This window comes from Lactuca sativa, chromosome 6, assembly GCF_002870075.4.
Source record: "Lactuca sativa cultivar Salinas chromosome 6, Lsat_Salinas_v11, whole genome shotgun sequence".
NCBI lineage: Eukaryota > Viridiplantae > Streptophyta > Magnoliopsida > Asterales > Asteraceae > Lactuca > Lactuca sativa.
This window is the reverse complement of record NC_056628.2, coordinates 21,459,288-21,477,497: the sequence shown is the minus strand read 5'-3', so window position 1 is coordinate 21,477,497 and position 18,210 is coordinate 21,459,288. Positions and strand designations below refer to the sequence as shown.

Genomic DNA, 18,210 nt, shown 5'->3' with positions numbered 1-18,210 from the left:
AAAACAACGATTCGACTTTCGTATTGTTATGTCCGACAGACTCACGTATCTTTCGAGCTATATCTTTAGGACAATATCCATGATAGGAATCCGGGTAGGCACTCTCAACACCAAACTCTATGTTATCACACAGGTTGCTTATGAAACCAACCTCTATGTCCTCACCTAAACAATCTCTTAACCTCATCATGAACCATCTCCATGATTCTTCACACTGTAAGGTTCCCAAACCAAGTGCTAAGAGTAGTGGTTCATGATTTCCATCTAAAGCCACTGCGAAGTACATTGTTGTCAGAAAGCTCCCAAAAAGGGGTAAATAACCCACATATATCAGCGGTATCATGCACCTAAGGAAGGTACAAATCTACATAAAAACAAACACATATTAGTGATAAGTAACAACTAATCGACATACATTACCATGAAATATTGTATAACTCAATAAAAGAAGTATGTTATACCACGCAACCTAAAGCCACAAAACATAATTGAAAGCGGTTGCTATCGGTTTTCTTAATGGCTGTGAAGGTATTAGGATTTGTTCTTTGAAGGTTATGCAAGAACATTGGTAGTTGAGAAAAGGTTCTTTCGCTGTAACTACTCATTTTCAGTACCGATGATTGTGCTCTATAATGATCACACAAATGCAATTATAAATAGAAAATATTGTATCTCTACTGATCAAAATTCATAGTTTAACCTTTTAAATTCATAGTTGAACATTTTGAATTCATAGTCAAACCAGTTCATTTCATAGTCAAATTTCACTGACCGACATGACAATACTACAGAATGTACTTGTCTGCATTTCATAGTTGAACTTTTTGAATTCATAGTCAAACTAGTTCATTTCATAGTCAAATTTCACTGACCGACATGACAATACTACAGAATGTACTTGTCTGCATTTCATAGTTGAACTTTTTGAATTCATAGTCAAACCAGTTCATTTCATAGTCAAATTTTACTGACCGACATGACAATACTACAGAATGTACTTGTCTGCATTTCATAGTTGAACTTTTTGAATTCATAGTCAAACCAGTTCATTTCATAGTCAAATTTCACTAACCGACATGACAATACTACAGAATGTACTTGTCTGCATTTCATAGTTGAACCTTTTGAATTCATAGTCAAACCAGTTCATTTCATAGTCAAAAAGAATTGTTGGTAATATGATTTATTCTATAAATGGGTGTCACTCATTATGAAAAAATTTAACTGAGAAAGTAACTCCGATTTAAAAGAACAAGAAGGCTAATGGCATACTGCAATTGCGGAGGAGAACGTATCGTTAGGATTTCTGGTACAGCTAAAAACCCAGGAAGATTGTTTTACGCTTGCCCATATTTGGTATCATGTTCTTACCGTCATTCAAATTTAAACCCTCGTGTTTACATCTCACAAATTTATTTTCTTACTGTGAATATTAAATTTAACAGGGACCAAAATGCGGGTTTATCAGTTGGGTTGATGAAGAGAAGGACCAATCTTCTATGGTAATAGCTAAAGTAGCTAACTCTAATAAGCTCTTTCAATCAGAAAATAAGAAGTTAAAGATAGCATTGGTTTGTAGTTGGGTGTTGTTTTTGGCAGTTCTTGTTTACAAGTTGTAAGGTTTTCAGTATTGTTTTTATGGTTTTGAAGTTGTTAGGTCAATAAATTGTTGTATTTGTAACGTTAAAACAAATGTTGTAGTCGTTCTTATGTTGTATGTATTGATAAGTAATTAGTAGGTCATTAAATTGTTGTAATTGTCGTAACGTTATATTTTTTGTCATCCGTTGAGTAAACTCTAAAAATAAACTAATAATCAAATCCAACATTAATTTGTATATACATTTATATAATCCAACTACATAGGAGCAAGACTAGACCCCCAAAAAAATTTTGCCATCCGGAGACGGAACTCTAAAGCTGCGTTCTTTGGGTCAATAAGAACACGTATTAGTTGACCTGAAACCAATTGCTCCATAAACATACAAAGAAAAACACCGCAATCTCCCAAATGACTACTTTGTTGGGGAACGTTTTCTTCATAAATGAATTGCATATTCAATGGAATTCTTGGAATGTTCCTCCGGGCCCAATACTTAATCTTGTCCAAATAATTTGCCACCCGACGTTCAAATTTGGAAAAGATTCCTTCGGATTGGAATTTTTCATAAGCACCTCTACCAAGACTGTCATAAATATGCACTTCCATTGACGCTAATCGTAGTTCCCCAAATAGCCAATGATTAGGGGATGAATGAATCGGCAATAAGACCTGTATAAGGATCAGAAAATAAAATTATGTTTATTTACATCACAATACAAAAACATCACAATACAAAAACATAACAAAAAAACGATATTATTTTCAATATAAACTATTAAGTTTACCGTATCAACATCCCACCAAGCAACCATGAAGTTGGGGTACGTAGCAATACCAGCCATAAACGCCCGCCAGTCTTGTCCTTCTTCCAAAGCATGAGAAACAAAAAAATTTGGAGGCATTATTGTATGTCGGTCGCTCTCAAACCGTCTCTCCATCAAAAGTCGGTACCAAATGGTTATATGCTGCACACATGATACTTTTGTTATTGACTAAAAAACAATTAACTTTTAAAAGAATTAATTAACGATTTATTTACCGCTGACTCCAACCATCCGTTGTGTGTATGCCCAAACAATGAGCTCCAAAAATCTCTATCTAACACGAAATTAAACAAACGATGCTGCACATCATATGAATGCAATACATAATTTTGGATGACATCCTCACCGCCTGCTACGTAAGGTTGCAGGCGCAACATGGAGAAGTCACGAGCAACACCAAAAACTGGAGGAGGAACGGGGCTTGTTGATTTCATATCAACCTTCTTTTTTGTTCTTCTTTTTTGCTTCGGTGTCGTGTGCAACTAAAAACAATATTCAAATGTTTAAATCTATATCTTTCTAGATAATTAACATAAACATAAAATCATCAGTTTATAAATAAAACGAATACCTCGGTGTAAGGAGGGCACAAATATTGTGATGGTTTTCGACTCCTCGGTTTATCGGGTGTAACTTCTTTGTCATCATCATCATCATGGAAAAAATCTACATTTTCCGTTATTATTAGTTCGTCTTCGTCCGGCACATCATCATCAAATTTGCTCCCTACATTGTCATTCTTCTCCTCCCACTCCTACATTAAAAATAATACTTTATACTTAATAACGAAATACACATAATTTAATAAGCAATAATATCTAAATAAACAAAATATTTATATTAATGTAACTATAATAACCTCTTTAACTTCACTATAATCGTTTACATCAAACACATCATCATCAAATTTGTTCCCCGCATACTGATTACTCTCCTCCAACACCTATATTAAAAATATAACTTTTTACTTAATAACGAAAGACACTTTATTAAAAAGTAATTATTAAAATCGTAAAGGTAACATCTATAACAACCTTGTCGTCTTGAGTATCACCAAAAACATTTTGAGTTGTATTGTTTTTATTCATCACTTCATCTTGCACAACCTATATTTTCAAATATAAAATATGAACACAGGTATTCATATATGTTAATAAAATTTAATAAATAATGTAGCGTGTAACTAACCTGTCCATCATAATTTCTTTGTGACACTGTTGTATCATCAAAAAAAATGTCGTTCCAAAATTGGTCATTATTCACTTCTTCAACAAAAACCTCTTTAGGTTGTCGGTTCATAAACACATGCTGCTCCAGTGCATGTAGCCGTTTCAATACCTCGTCTAGCTTGTGTTTCCCACTGCCCCGACCTCTACCATGAGAGCGACCACTGGACGACATACTAGACGAAGATTCGTCTTGTCTCCTAAAATGGTCCCGTACTGGGGATGGAACTGATTTCCCTTCACCATATACATACTCTTGAAATGACATATAATAAAAAGATGTCATCTCACCATCACCCGGTAACATGTTTTGTCTTGGTGGTAGCCCCTCCTAAAAAATAAACATATTAAAAATGCATATAAAAGTATAATAATCAACTTTATTAATAATAAATGAAATATTTTTAAACCTCCATCTTTGACCAAATCTTGTTCACGTCAACCCATTTCATTTTTTTTGTTCCACTCCATCTTTTCATCCGAGGCAATTCTTTATTTTTTCTCGATGCAAATCCACATGCACGAACAGCCGGAATCATTTCATATATCCATATCTACAATTTTTTAAAATTACAGTAATAAAAGTTAAAATTAAAATAAAAAACATAAAAATAAAACAATTTAATTATAAGAAAATTTTTATACCCTTATTGGAGCCGTAAATCCTGAGACGGAATACTTCAAAGTTTGACCACGCTCAGGAAGTGATAAATAATTATGTATCTTATTCCATTTATCTGCAAGGTCAACATAAGTAAAATCCCAGAGATAGCTACCTCAAGCGAAGCTAACAAAACAAAAAAACAAAATTGATTATTATATAAATTATAACTTTAATAAAATAGAACTTTTAACGTAAAGAAAATATACCTATTCCAAATATCCAAATTCTCAGCCAAATAAAACCAATCTTGTGGCACCCGATCGTTAACTTCTTTGCCCAAAAAACCTTCACACAAAATGTATATCAAACATACTCTAACTGCATCAAAGTCGTCAAGTGCTAGGAATGTTTGATTTAAAATTAACTTTTCAGGTCGCCGATTTTCACCGAACTATTAGTATGGTCCGGAAATAGTCGTTCACGCAGTAAACATCTTTTTTTACTGCTTATTAATTTTTCCGACCCTTTTCTCCCAATGTTTTTTGGATACTCCCCAAAATTGAAGCCGGTAATCAAACAAAACTCTTCCGGCCCATAAACCATTTTGGTATTGCCTACTCGAAAATATAAACGTTTTATTCCATCTGGAGATAAAACAGGGTCCGGCCGGATCTGATGAAGGAACATTTTATGAAACAATAAAGCGTCCCCTTGTAAACGAGGGATATCAATAAAATAGCCAAAGAAGGTATCTCTGAAAATAGCACGTCGGGCATCATCTAAAACTTCAAATACTTCCCATATGTTACCGCCAGAGCCTTTTAGGTTCGCAAAGGCTTTCGTGTTCATTAAACTAAAATGATGCTGCAAAAAAAACACAAAAACAAATTAGATAACTAAATTTTTTTTTTTAAATATATGATTACGAACTGCAAATACAATTTATTAATTACTAATATATATATTTCCGATAAAAAACAATAACATACACATATATAAACAATTTTCCAAGTTATACAACAAATATATTTACGATAGAAAACAATATCATACATAATTATATAAATAATTTATTAAACATATTTTCAACTTAAACGACAAATATATAACCGACAAATTTTCAACTTAAACGACAAATATATAAACAATTTTCCAAGTTATACAACAAATATATTTACGATAGAAAACAATATCATACATAATTATATAAATATTTTATTAAACATATTTAAAACTTAAACAAATTTTCAACTTAAACGACAAATATATAAAAAAAAATTTATCTTTCTAATTAAAACTAACATTTTATAACCATATAAACAAAAAAATTTAAAAATAAAACGACAACCAAACTAACAATTTTGCAAGTTATACGACAATAATACAACAAATTTTCAACTTACACGACAAATACAAACAATTTCTAACAATATATATACGACAAATTTTCAACTTATACGACAAACACAAACAATTTCTAACAATATATATACGACAAATTTTCAACTAATACAAATGTTATATTTATACGACAAATATATATACAAACGACTATTTTGGACTTTATATAAATGTTATATTTATACGACAAATATATATACAAACAATTTCTAACAATATATACAAATGTTATATTTATAAGAATATACAAGATTTCAGGTTATATAACAACTAAAAAAACAACAAAAATAACACAACAAATAATACAACAAATGATAAAATAAAGAGATTGTTGACATTAAAATAGTTAAAATCTAACCATATTTGCGGGATTGTTGACATAATCCTCCATTTTCTTCAAAAACTAGCAAAAATTCCGAGAGAAGCCCAAAGTTAGAGAGAGTTTTTGTGTAGAGAAGGGTGAAAAATGAAGAAAAAAAAACGTTTTTATAGTCAAAATAGAGGGCATTTCGCAGATGAGAAGCTCATTTCGCAGATGGGGCTTCTCATCTGCGAAAGTACAACTACCTAAAGCACAATTGTGCTTTAGGTACTTGTACTTTCGCAGATGAGAAGCCCATTTTGCAGATGGGACCTTCTCATCTGCGAAATGGGAGGCTATTTTTGTAATTTCGATTTTTTTTGGCTATTTTTGTAATGCAATTAGTGTAAATGACTATTTTTGTTATTTTCTCTATTTTAAAACAGCATTGTTATATATGAAAAAATTGTTATATATGAAAAAAAAATTATTAAATACGGTTCATCTCCCTTTTGTATACACCAAATTTGGCCCCTAACCATTAACCACAAACCTTGAAACTCAACAAGATGAAAAGAACATTCCAAATAATAAGAATCATTTACACGTTGCATATAGTCAAACCTTGATTTTATTTGTTTTTTCTTTCTTTTTATTAAAAAAAACCCTGACTCCTTGACACTTGGACTTGTAAGTTGCATCAAACTGGCAAAATCATCTCAAATCTCAAAGCCGGCCTTCATTCGTCAACAGCTAATCATCCAAACGACTCCGTCAATGTCACCATCTCAAATGTCTTCATCTCCATATCCTTCAATATTTCAGCCATCCCTCTTCACTTCCACCTCCTCTCTCAACCTCCGGCCACCATGGCCTCAAAAAAATGGCTGTTACTCGCGTTTTTCCTCTTCACAACTGTGTTATCTGACACCACCGACATCACCAACCTAATCGCGTTCAAGAACTCACTCGGAAACCCGAAACCGCTGTCCGACTGGAACCCGGATGTTGAACCGTGTAACCTGGATAAAGAGAACTGGACCGGAATTATCTGCGGGAAAAACGGGAGTGTATTAGGGTTACAGCTCGAGAACATGGGGTTAACAGGGACAATCAACATGGACATTTTGTCTGAAATACCAAGCATTCGAACCCTAAGTTTTGCAAACAACGGTTTTGGAGGATCCATGCCTGATGTGAGGAAAATTGGGCTGTTGAGGAGTATTTATTTATCGAACAACAACTTTTCGGGGGTGATTGGGAACGATTTGTTTGCTGGAATGAGTTCGATGAGGAAAATTGAAGTTCAGAGTAACAAATTTAGTGGTCGGATTCCTGAATCACTTACAGGGATGAGCATTCTTGTTGATTTGCAGATGCAAGATAATGAATTTGAAGGTGAGATACCGAATTTTGAACAGAAAAGGTTGAAGGTGAATTTTGCAAACAATAGACTTAATGGGCCGATACCACGTGGGCTCATGAACCAGAATGCAACCTCGTTTGCAGGTAAATGTCTTCTATTCGTTATCAAATGTTTTTTTTTTTTTAATTTTGTTTTAACGAAACTGCAATTACAAATTTACAATGATATATGATAAAAAGTGTATATAGAAATGAGTAAAATCTTTAAAAAAAATGACCTTAAAAGTAATTTCTTGGAAAGTGATGGTTATTTGTGGAAATTATAGGTTGATAAATATGATAGTATCGTAACAAAGTTAGTGTTGTTTGATATATTTGTTTTTATTGGGTCTGATTCATACTATTTGATCATATTTAGAAGTCTGATTTGCTCTTGACTCCTCTAAAATATCTCTTACTTTGTCAAATTCAAAACCGAGTGACAAATCTGAATCACTAGTAACTATCAAATATTTTTTGGATAAAATAATCAAGTCACGGTCGAATTAAAATGTACCTTTGTTTCTTTATCAAATAATCACTAGTAAATGTTATGTTTTCTTTATTCAAAGTGATAAAAAGTTGAAGGATTTTTTTATCTCAAACTTAACACCAACTATGAATAAAAGCTTGGAAAGTGCCATGCACGTTGCTCTCAGTTAGTGCGCGTCTAATTCGATTCTATCAATCATTTTTAAAATGGCATGATTATAATATGTCGATTTAATATTTAATATTATACTAAATGAAATATCATATTATTATACGTGCTTTCTATGTTCTTAATATCTTATATGTGGATTTAAAATTTAGTTGTAGGTTATAGAAAAATCATATTTAATGTTTTATTTGTTAGTTTCAACTTTTAACTATTTTACTTGGTGAATGTAGGCAACAATTTATGTGGTGAACCACTTACCAACCTTTGTAAAATCTCAAAGCACAAACACACTCTAAAAACCTTCATCGTCGCGATTGTCGCCATCATCATAGTTCTAACCATCATTGTCCTCTCTTTACTTATTATTCGATCCAAAACAAAACCAAAAAACAATTACAAATACCAACAAACAACAAAACTCAACAACAATCCATACAAATTCAACACAAATGAAATCCAAATGCACCACCATGAAGAAGATGAAGAAAAGAACCCTAAACGAAGCGAAAACGGCGGAAAACTTCAGTTTGTGAGGGGTGATAGAGAGCGGTTTGACTTACAAGACCTTTTACGGGCCTCAGCTGAGGTTTTGGGCGGTGGGAGCTTTGGATCGTCGTATAAGGCGTCATTGTTGGGTGGTCCGGCGGTGGTGGTTAAGAGGTTTAGGGAAATGAACAATGTGAAAAAAGAAGGATTTTATGATCATATGAGGAGGCTTGGAAACCTCTCTCACCCTAATTTGCTTCCCCTTGTGGCCTTTTATTACAAGAAAGATGAAAAGCTTTTGATCACGGATTTTGCAGAAAATGGTAGTTTGGCTAGTCATCTCCATGGTATGTTGCTTACCTTATTTATTACGTATCACATTACATAACATGTTGTGCTGCATCTTTTATGCATTAGAGTGAGACCAAAACTAATATCGATGGGATAAAAATTGCAATCTTTTATACTGCCAAAAAGTGACTCTGCTTGATCTTTCATTTGTGTCAAAGACCTAAATGCTAATTTTACCTCAGTCTCACCTTTTTTATAGTTTTTGTCCCATTGACATCAATATCTCGTGAAATGTCTTTTACTGTTGGTAGGTTTATATTAAAATTTGTCTTTGTTTTTGAAAATTATAGGTAAACGAAAGCCAAATGAGTCAGGGTTAGACTGGCCAACACGGTTAAACATAATCAAGGGTGTAGCTCAAGGGCTCGACTATCTCTACGAGGAGCTTCCTAACTTATCACTACCTCATGGCCACCTAAAATCATCCAATGTGCTTCTCAACAAAACCTTCAATCCCCTTCTAGCAGATTACGGTCTAACCCCGGTAGTCAACAAGCACCACGGTCAAGAGTTCATGGTGGCTTACAAGTCGCCAGAGTTCACCCACCATGACCGGACCACCACCAAGACAGACGTTTGGTGCCTCGGAATCCTTATTCTAGAGATGTTGACAGGGAAGTTTCCGGCGAACTATTTGAAACAAGGGAAAGGCGGGAGTTCGGATTTGGAGACATGGGTAAATTCGGTGGTTCGAGAAGAGTGGACGGGTGAAGTGTTTGATAAAGAAATGAAAGGGATGAAGAACTGTGAAGGGGAGATGTTGAAGCTTTTAAAGATTGGAATGTGTTGTTGTGAATGGAGTATTGATAAAAGGTGGGATTTGAAGGTGGCTGTTGAGAAGATTAGTGAGTTGAAGGAGAGAGGTAGTGATGAAGAGTATTCGTCTTATACAAGTGATGGAGATGCTTATTCTTCGAGAGCCATGACAGATGATGATTTCTCGTTCTCGGCTAACCTTAAACCAACCTAATTTGTTGATGATGACTTGTTTTTCTATATGATATCTTGTAATTTATAAAACAAATTTGTTACAATTTGTTTTGGTAACGGATATTGGGTTCTCTCGCACAAAGTTAGAGTGCATAAAGGGTTGAATGCTAGACATACTTTCATTGATTTGTTTATTACAACATTCCACTTTTATTTCTTCCTATTACAGCATCATACTTTGTAAAATTTATCCAACTGTAGCAAATGTCATGCTACTTCCATTTCTTCCTATTACAGCATTACAGTTTTGTTTAAAAAGGTAAAGCGTTAAATGCTAAAAATAGCAACGTACTTCTATTTATTTGTTTATTCTAGCATCCTGCTTGTATTTCTTGCTATTATATTTCAAAAATCCAAATACAACAAAAAAATAATAAATAAAAATAAAAATTCATTATTCGATGCTATAATTTAGTAGATTATTCAAAGTATAATATGCCCAAAATAAGAAAAATAGCTGAAACTATAATACTATAGTTGGGTACAATTTCAAAATACAATGTCTTAATGAGAAAAAAAATGAAAATACCCTGTGGTAACAGAAAGAAATGTGTGTCTCCTTTTTACTTAATGCAGAAAAAACGACTTAATAGATGAAGTCAGATTTATCACACTCGGTGTCATCTTTATCTCAGTTAACTAAAAGATAAAACAGTCTCCAGGAGGATAATGAACGCTGAATACAGAGCTAAATAAAGAACATAAACTGTTTCCTAGTAAATTTCATCATCAGGTATATCAGGATTCAAGAATCTGTCAGGATTTTTGCTAATTGCATCATAACTAAGGGTAGGTTTACTCGATCTGGAACAGGCATAAGGGGGATGATGCTATCTTCATCAATAACACCATCAATTATGCCATATTCCACTGATTCAGTTGGAGACAGATATCGATCCCTGTCAATATGTTTTTGAACTTGTTCAAAAGATCGACCAGTGGATTCTGCTATAAATCTGGTGATATTTTCCTTGTTAAGTTGTTATGCATCATTTCTCTGGCCTGGATTTCAACATCTATGGCTTGGCCACTAGCACCACCGAGTGGTTGGTGAATCATGATTCTTGTATTAGGCATAGCGAAGCGTTTACCTTTAGTTCCACCACCAAGGATTATAGTTGCTGTTGATGCCGATATGCCCAGTGCAATTGTTGAAACGTCAGCCCTAACAAGCTTCAAAACATCCTAGATTGCCATTGAATTGCTGGTGATGTAGTAACAGCAATTTTGCGTCAGAGAAACTAAACAGCAAATTGTGATGAAATAACAGCGAGAAAGTTCGATCATAATCAATCTCATATAAGATATTGATGAAGCAATTTACCTAAGAGAACCACCGGTGGAATTCACACAAAAAAAAAAAAAAAAAAAAAAAAAAAAAAAAAAAAAAAAAAAAAAAACTGATATCTTTAGTAGGATCCTTGAGCATCCAACAAAAGCAACTGACTAATGATGGCATAAGCAACGAAATTACGAAATCATCGATTGACTGCTGCCTAAGAACACAATCCTTTCCCTCAACAACATCCCCATCGCATCAGTTTCAGTGCCTCTCATCGCCGGCGAAGAAGCTGAGATTTTTAGTTTTCGCTCGAAATCCAATTTTAAGCTTCCTATTCCTATGGTAAGAGCAGAGGAAGCAATTGAGCATTTGATGCGGCGGCACTGAAGAGCGGAGGGAGAGGAATTGAGCTTGGGTGGTTTTGTTGGGATAAACTCATGAAGATTAGAGGAGGAATGATAATAAGATGAGGAGGCGGAGATAGAGATGAGCGCGAATGAGTGAGCTCTCGAAGAGGTGGCGGATAGTTTTAAATAATTTTGTTTAGTGTCCATTTTATCAAAATGAAATCTTTGGTGGCCAAATACAAGTGTATTATCTTATCTGGATTTAGACCTCCGGCCACTCCTTGTTCGACTCTTTGCTCTACACAGCGGCACAGCGTACATCAATGGCAGCGGCGGCTGCCTCCATGCTGAAAACAACCTTCTTCATCCTTAAACCCACATACAAAATTCCAATCTCCTCCTCTCTGTTTCAATCGCCTTTCATCCGATCGATACCCAACAAACGAACCCTACACTACAACAACCGACGGCATTACCAATTGACCCGCAAATTCTGCTCTTCACAATTAACCCAAGAGCAATCCCACACCAGTCGCTCCAACGTCATCGAAATACTTGAAGAAAGAGGCCTACTTGAAGCCATCACCGGCGATAACCTCCGTTCAATTTGCACAGATTCATCTCTTCGGGTCTACTGCGGCTTCGACCCTACCGCCGAAAGCCTCCACCTTGGTAACCTCATCGGAATCATCGTCTTGTCATGGTTCCTCCGATGCGGCCACTCCGCCGTCGCCCTCGTTGGAGGCGCCACCGGTCGGGTCGGTGATCCATCCGGTAAGTCCCTCGAACGCCCTGAACTCGATATCGCATCCCTAGAACGAAACATCGCGGGTATCTCCGATATAATCCTGAAAGTCCTCGGGCATATATCAACCGATAACAATTCAATCAAGGTTTTGAACAATTACGATTGGTGGAAAGACGTGAAATTGCTCGATTTCTTGAAAGACGTCGGGAGATTCGCTAGGGTTAACACAATGATGGCTAAAGAAAGTGTGAAAAGAAGATTAGAAGCCTCCGATCAAGGTCTAAGCTACACCGAATTCACTTACCAGCTCTTACAAGGCTACGACTTCGTTCACTTGTTCAAAACCGAAAACATCACAGTTCAAATCGGCGGATCAGATCAATGGGGAAACATCACTGCTGGAACTGAACTAATTCGAAAGCTTCATCAATCCGATTCTGCTTATGGTCTCACATTCCCTCTGTTACTAAAATCCGACGGCACAAAATTCGGGAAATCAGAAGACGGGGCAATCTGGCTTTCACCATCGATGCTATCACCTTACAAATTCTACCAGTATTTTTTCTCAATTCCTGATTCCGATGTTGTGAGATTCTTAAAGATTCTTACGTTTTTGAGCTTGGATGAGATCAAGGAGATTGAAATCGAGATGAAATCAACCGGGTATTTGCAGAATTCTGCACAGAAAAGGTTGGCTGAAGAGGTGACGAGATTTGTTCATGGGGAAGATGGATTACAGGAGGCGATTAAGGCTACTGAGGCTTTGAAACCAGGGTCTGAGACCCGATTGGATTGGAAGACGATTGAGGGGATTGCTGAAGATGTTCCTTGTTGTTCTTTGAGTTATGATGAGGTTTTGGATCTTGGTGTTGTTGATTTATCAGTTTCTACTGGATTGATTGAGAGTAAATCGGCTGCAAGGAGGCTGTTGAAGCAAGGTGGATTGTATTTGAATAACGGGAGAGTTGATAACGAAGGAAAGAAGATTAGTGTTGATGATATTGTGGATGGGAAAGTTCTGTTGTTGTCTGCTGGAAAGAAGAACAAGATGGTTGTAAGAATTGCATGAGGGTTATTGCACATATGTTTTTCTTTCCATTTTTGGTACTTTCTAGTTTCTACATTGGATTGACTAGAAAGATAAATTTTAGTTATTGTGCAATTCCCCTGGAGGAATTTTAAATCAACTTGAATGGTTTTTCGATTTTTCACATGAAAGATTATTTGCACCATGATGCCTTTTGTAAGCAACGACTCTCACTATTTAGTTACATATGTCTCGACCTAAAGAACTTTTATCCTATGGCTGCAAAAAAAAAAGGTGTTAAGATACGTAAAAGGCACTTGATTTTGGCATTATGTATACGAAGGCAAGTATTGTTGTGATAGCTTACACTAGTAGTGATAATGCGGGGTGTCTAGAGGACACGAAAAGCACTTCCAAGAAAGATCTCAAACGTATATATTTTATAACAATACAACTTTTACAATTAGATGAAATTGTCTAGCCCTAAAACTTTTGGCATCGGTAAATGGTTATGTGACCGGATTTGAGATTTTATACTTATAGTTTTATCATTAAATATATATGATTTCATGATCATATTCTAACATTGATATTAAAATATGAAGTTTGTAATGAAATTACAACTTATATCCTAATCTGTTATCTTATCCAAAAAAAACACCTAATTTCAAAAGTTGTTACCATATAGATCTTAACATTTTGTTCTCAAATTTACAAGTTGACATTACGTTGAGTGGTCAGCACAATCATTAAAACAAGAACCAAGAAGCAGCCTGGTCTCATAAGAATGGAGTAACATGAAAGAAAACAAAAATTTCTTCTCATCAAACATGATTACATGCATACTAAACACCATTAAGAATAGAAAAATAATTGAATACTTAAATAAATTTTATACACAAGTCCTTTGTGATTATGACTCGGGTAATGTTGATGTTGTTTTGTGCTTGCGATAAGGGGAAAAGAAGGTATAAACAACCCAAATATAAATAAAGAGGTTTAATGTTAAATACATTCACATTGTAAGGAATCCACACTGAGTTAGCAAATAGCAACAATAAGACCGGACGGAGTGGGGTGAAGGAAAGGTGAGGGAAGCTTCCCTCCCCTCTTGAACACCACTCTGTGGGTGAGGGAAAGCAATGTGGGAAAAGAGGTGGGGGGGGGGGGGGGGGGTGTGCCGCACTCTCTCTCCTCTTCTCATTGGCCAGATATATTTTTTTTATTATTTTTTTCTTTTTATCTTTTTTAATATTTATAAAATTATATACCTACTATAAAAATATAAAAAATATATCCAAATTCATGGTTTTTAATTCCCTACAAAATGAGTATAATATATGTATGAAATATATTAAAAAAAAAAAAAAAAAAAAAAAAAAAAAAAAAAAAAGTGAGGGAAGGGCTTCCCACCCATTCCTTGTCTTTTTGGTGAGGGAAAGAGGGGTATGGCCCACCAAAAGTGAGGAAAGAGTCCCTCCCACACCCTCCGGTCTAAGAAAGGAAGTAAAGAGCAAACTCATAGGAACATAGGTCACCCTAAAAGGGCCACAAGTACAAACAATATAGGCGAATACTATCAATAATACATGCAACAAACGTAGGCCTTGAAATCGGATCAAATACTAGCAATACATGCAACAAATGTTCGCCATGAAATTGGATCAAATACTAGCAGATACAGGCATACGGTAAAGACAAGACAAAGGTCAGACTTATATACAGCAAAACCGAAACAGCAGCCCCATAAAAGAAATACACGTACAAAACAATGTTGAACCAAAGAGCCACTCTTATGTATCGGCATCCTCCTATATGAAATCATGTCATCATAAAAGACCCAACTCCTTCAAGTCTAACATCACAAATACACAAACTATCCACAATAATCATCTCGACACTCTTAAGCACATGAGTCTCGTCTACTATAGACATGTCCGAACCCGTCATTTTGTGAATTGTGATTAATGTACGCAAAAATATTTCCCCAACATTATTTGATTTTCAATCTAACATGTGATGTTTAAAGTTGCCATTTTTTTTGTTTTATGTCCTTTTCTTTATTCTTTTTTTTTCCTTTCTTTAGTCTTTTTTTTTTCTTTTATAGAACAATGCAAGAAAATATATAGTTTGTGAATTAATTTTTGTATGTTTTTGTTAATTAATTTTGAATAATTTTAATTAGTGTGTATTTGTTTTAAAATTAAAAATTAAAAGGTTGAATGGGTTGAGAAATATAGGGTTATGATATGATATGGGTTGGAATGTTTGAAATAAAGATTAAAGAAAAAAATGATATGGCAAGTAGGTTGGTGGGAACGGCTCCCTCCTCTTTTATGAATCACAGACCCTATATACACCATGGTACCTTGCCTTGTAACCCGCAAGTTATATCATCAATAATCATTGCGAAGATATAAGGGTTTAGTGTCAAACCCTAATGGAGCCCTATTCCATCAGGTGTCACCAACTGCAATATGGACAGAAGTCATAGACCGACGATACATGTCACAAATAGCCTTAACAAAACACATTGAGAAACTTCTAACTATCAAAAGTCCTCTGGGTTGTCTCCCTTGGAACAAGTTTTGGTTTTTTTCTAGGTCAATAGGTCCTCATATCTTTCTCTAAACTTATACATAAGACCTCTAAGAATGTGTATTACCCCAGTAATGAACGTGCCAATTCCCTTTTGTTCATACAAATCGGTCTCTCAGGTTTCAATCAATTGAGTATGACCAATATGATTTGGTGATGAGGTAAAAGTAAAACCACATTGAACACACAGAAAATTCGTCATATATATCTTTTTTAATAGTTGATTAAAAAGGCAAAGCTTGTCATAATTAAGTTGGACCAATAAGTTGAAAGTTAACAGGTGCAGTTAAACTTATAAATACAGTTTAAAAAAAAAATGCTGATTCAAAAAGTTTGTTTAGAAGCATATACTATTTGTCTTTGGTAAAAAGCCAACAGAACTGAAGCCATGTGACAGCTACAAAAACTAAAACATAAGAATTCCAAACACATAATACCAAACGTCAACATATCAAACAAAACAATATCCAAAATTGGTTCAACATAAGTTTCCATGATAAATACCCAAAAACAGTGAGTCTCTCACTACTTCTTCTCTTCCTTCTCAGCTTCAGCTGCCCTCTTGAGCCTTGCACCCAAATGTCGTTTGTTTGTCCTCTCAACACGCAGCTTGGAATAAGCACTGAATGACTTCATCTCCTCAGTCACCTTCACAAACTCAGCAGCTGCCTTCTCCCTAACAATTGGCAGCACTGACCCTTGAACCTGTGTAGCACTTGCAAGCTCCTCTGGGGTAGAGTCACCAGCCTGAAACAAAATATTCATCTCTTAACTAGCTCTTGAAAATAAATTTCAACATTATTATAAAAAATACAAAATGAAATAGAATAAGATTTACCTTAATCTTCCTTGCACGTCTTGGGAAAATGACCAATTTAGCCTTGAATGTCTTGAGCCTCTGGACATTAGCTTGAAGACCCTCCAATGAACGGTTCCTGCGCCGATGGTCCACAGCAATGCCAATGGTTGGAGCAAGCTTCTTAGGAATACCAGCAGCCTGTTTACAACACACATTGTAAATTACACTTCACCCCCTCGGAAAACTCATATTTACACTTTTGAACTGAACCCCAAACTTATGTTGATAACATGTCTTCTTTACCTTAAGCTCTTCCAGAGAAAATCCTCTTCCCTCCCTAAGTTTCATGTTGTATTTCAGGGTTTGTCCATGAACCTGGGGACGAAGCTTTCCAGCTGGCCTTGGGAAATCTTTCACAGCCTTTGCTTGTCTAGCTGTAATCCATCGAAAAAAAATTAAAAACTTATTGACATATATGTAAGTTGATAATCATAATAGCAAACAACTGACCATTTCTTCTCCTTGTTTTGCGTGCAGGTTGGTTGAACCATGTCTTGACATAGTTCTGCCAATGCTTCTTGAAGTGACCATTTGGAATGACATTGTTATGCTTAACCATGGTTACTCTGGAAAAGACATCACATCTTGTTAATTGTAACGAATGAAAATAAACAAATAGATCATTATCTCTTCGGAGGAGATTAAGTAATGAGGTTCATGGTTTCAAATACCAAAAAGTAATACTTTGAATGTTATAGCAATTGATTTTGTTAATGAAACCAAAGCAAATCGGCCCTTTGTAGATACACCGAAAAAACAAAGAATTTGTAAGGAAAACAGCGCCTGTTGATTTGATTGTGAAGAAACAATAGAAGTTAAGAAAGCACAACAGCATTCGCAGGATAAATCCAGGCCAACGAATACATAACAAACAAGAACGTTCACACAATACGAGAAAACTACAACCGCGTAACATGATAATACACATTCATAAATAAATCTTCCAAAAATGAGATCTAAACCTTTAAAGTTCACACAGATTTAGCACAACAGCTACAGGCGTATACTCATCGATGAATACAATTTCACAAATAACCACAACTCGAATTACAATCTTTCACGAATTACATAGCGTAGCCATTGAAAATGTTCGATAAGCAACTGCTCAATCATACCTGAGTTAAAGGCGAGGCGGAGTGCTTCGTCTTCAGAGATGGCAACGCGGCGAATTTGAGAAAGAAGACGCGCAGAGACTATTAAAAGGATCAGAAGGGAAGTAAAACCCTAGACCTAAATAGGCTCCGAATTATTTATCTTGGGCCTCATGTTTTGCTTATCGATAAGCCCAATCTTAGGGTGTTTGGCTAAGCTTTTCAAAGGTAAAAGTTTTTTTAAGAAAAGTTGTAAAAATTTAGGATTCTTTAACTTTTTCAAAAAGTTCATTTTTTCTTATATATAAAAGTAGCTTTTACAAGATTACCAAACATTTTTTTGCTGTTTTATCTTTTCCTAAAAGCTAAAAGATGTTTTAAAAGATAAAACAAACACTCTCTTAGAT

The 18,210-nt window shown here is 35.0% G+C and overlaps 3 protein-coding genes and 1 pseudogene across 3 annotated transcripts; 2 read left to right on the top strand and 2 right to left on the bottom strand.

Annotated features, from left to right (window-relative positions):
* The first annotated feature begins 6,591 nt into the window (after positions 1-6,591).
* Positions 6,592-10,109, top strand: LOC111900024 (pollen receptor-like kinase 4). Its single transcript, XM_023895906.3, has 3 exons — positions 6,592-7,468; positions 8,255-8,857; positions 9,152-10,109. Exons 1-3 carry the CDS (start codon positions 6,829-6,831, stop codon positions 9,829-9,831), a joined length of 1,923 nt encoding a protein of 640 aa, XP_023751674.1. The 5' UTR covers positions 6,592-6,828; the 3' UTR covers positions 9,832-10,109.
* A 187-nt stretch (positions 10,110-10,296) lies between these two features.
* LOC128126755 (ATP-dependent Clp protease proteolytic subunit 4, chloroplastic-like) lies at positions 10,297-11,687 on the bottom strand (annotated as a pseudogene).
* Positions 11,268-13,475, top strand: LOC111900022 (tyrosine--tRNA ligase, chloroplastic/mitochondrial). Its single transcript, XM_023895905.2, has one exon. It carries the CDS (start codon positions 11,804-11,806, stop codon positions 13,295-13,297), a length of 1,494 nt encoding a protein of 497 aa, XP_023751673.1. The 5' UTR covers positions 11,268-11,803; the 3' UTR covers positions 13,298-13,475.
* Positions 13,476-16,173: 2,698 nt separating this feature from the next.
* On the bottom strand, positions 16,174-17,957 carry LOC111899440 (60S ribosomal protein L13-1). The gene is made up of 5 exons (XM_023895298.2): positions 17,828-17,957; positions 17,163-17,278; positions 16,956-17,086; positions 16,692-16,850; positions 16,174-16,600 (listed from the first exon to the last, which is right to left on the bottom strand). The coding sequence occupies exons 2-5, from the start codon at positions 17,269-17,271 to the stop codon at positions 16,379-16,381; spliced, it is 621 nt and encodes a 206-aa protein (XP_023751066.1). The 5' UTR covers positions 17,272-17,278; positions 17,828-17,957; the 3' UTR covers positions 16,174-16,378.
* Between the last annotated feature and the right edge of the window lie 253 nt (positions 17,958-18,210).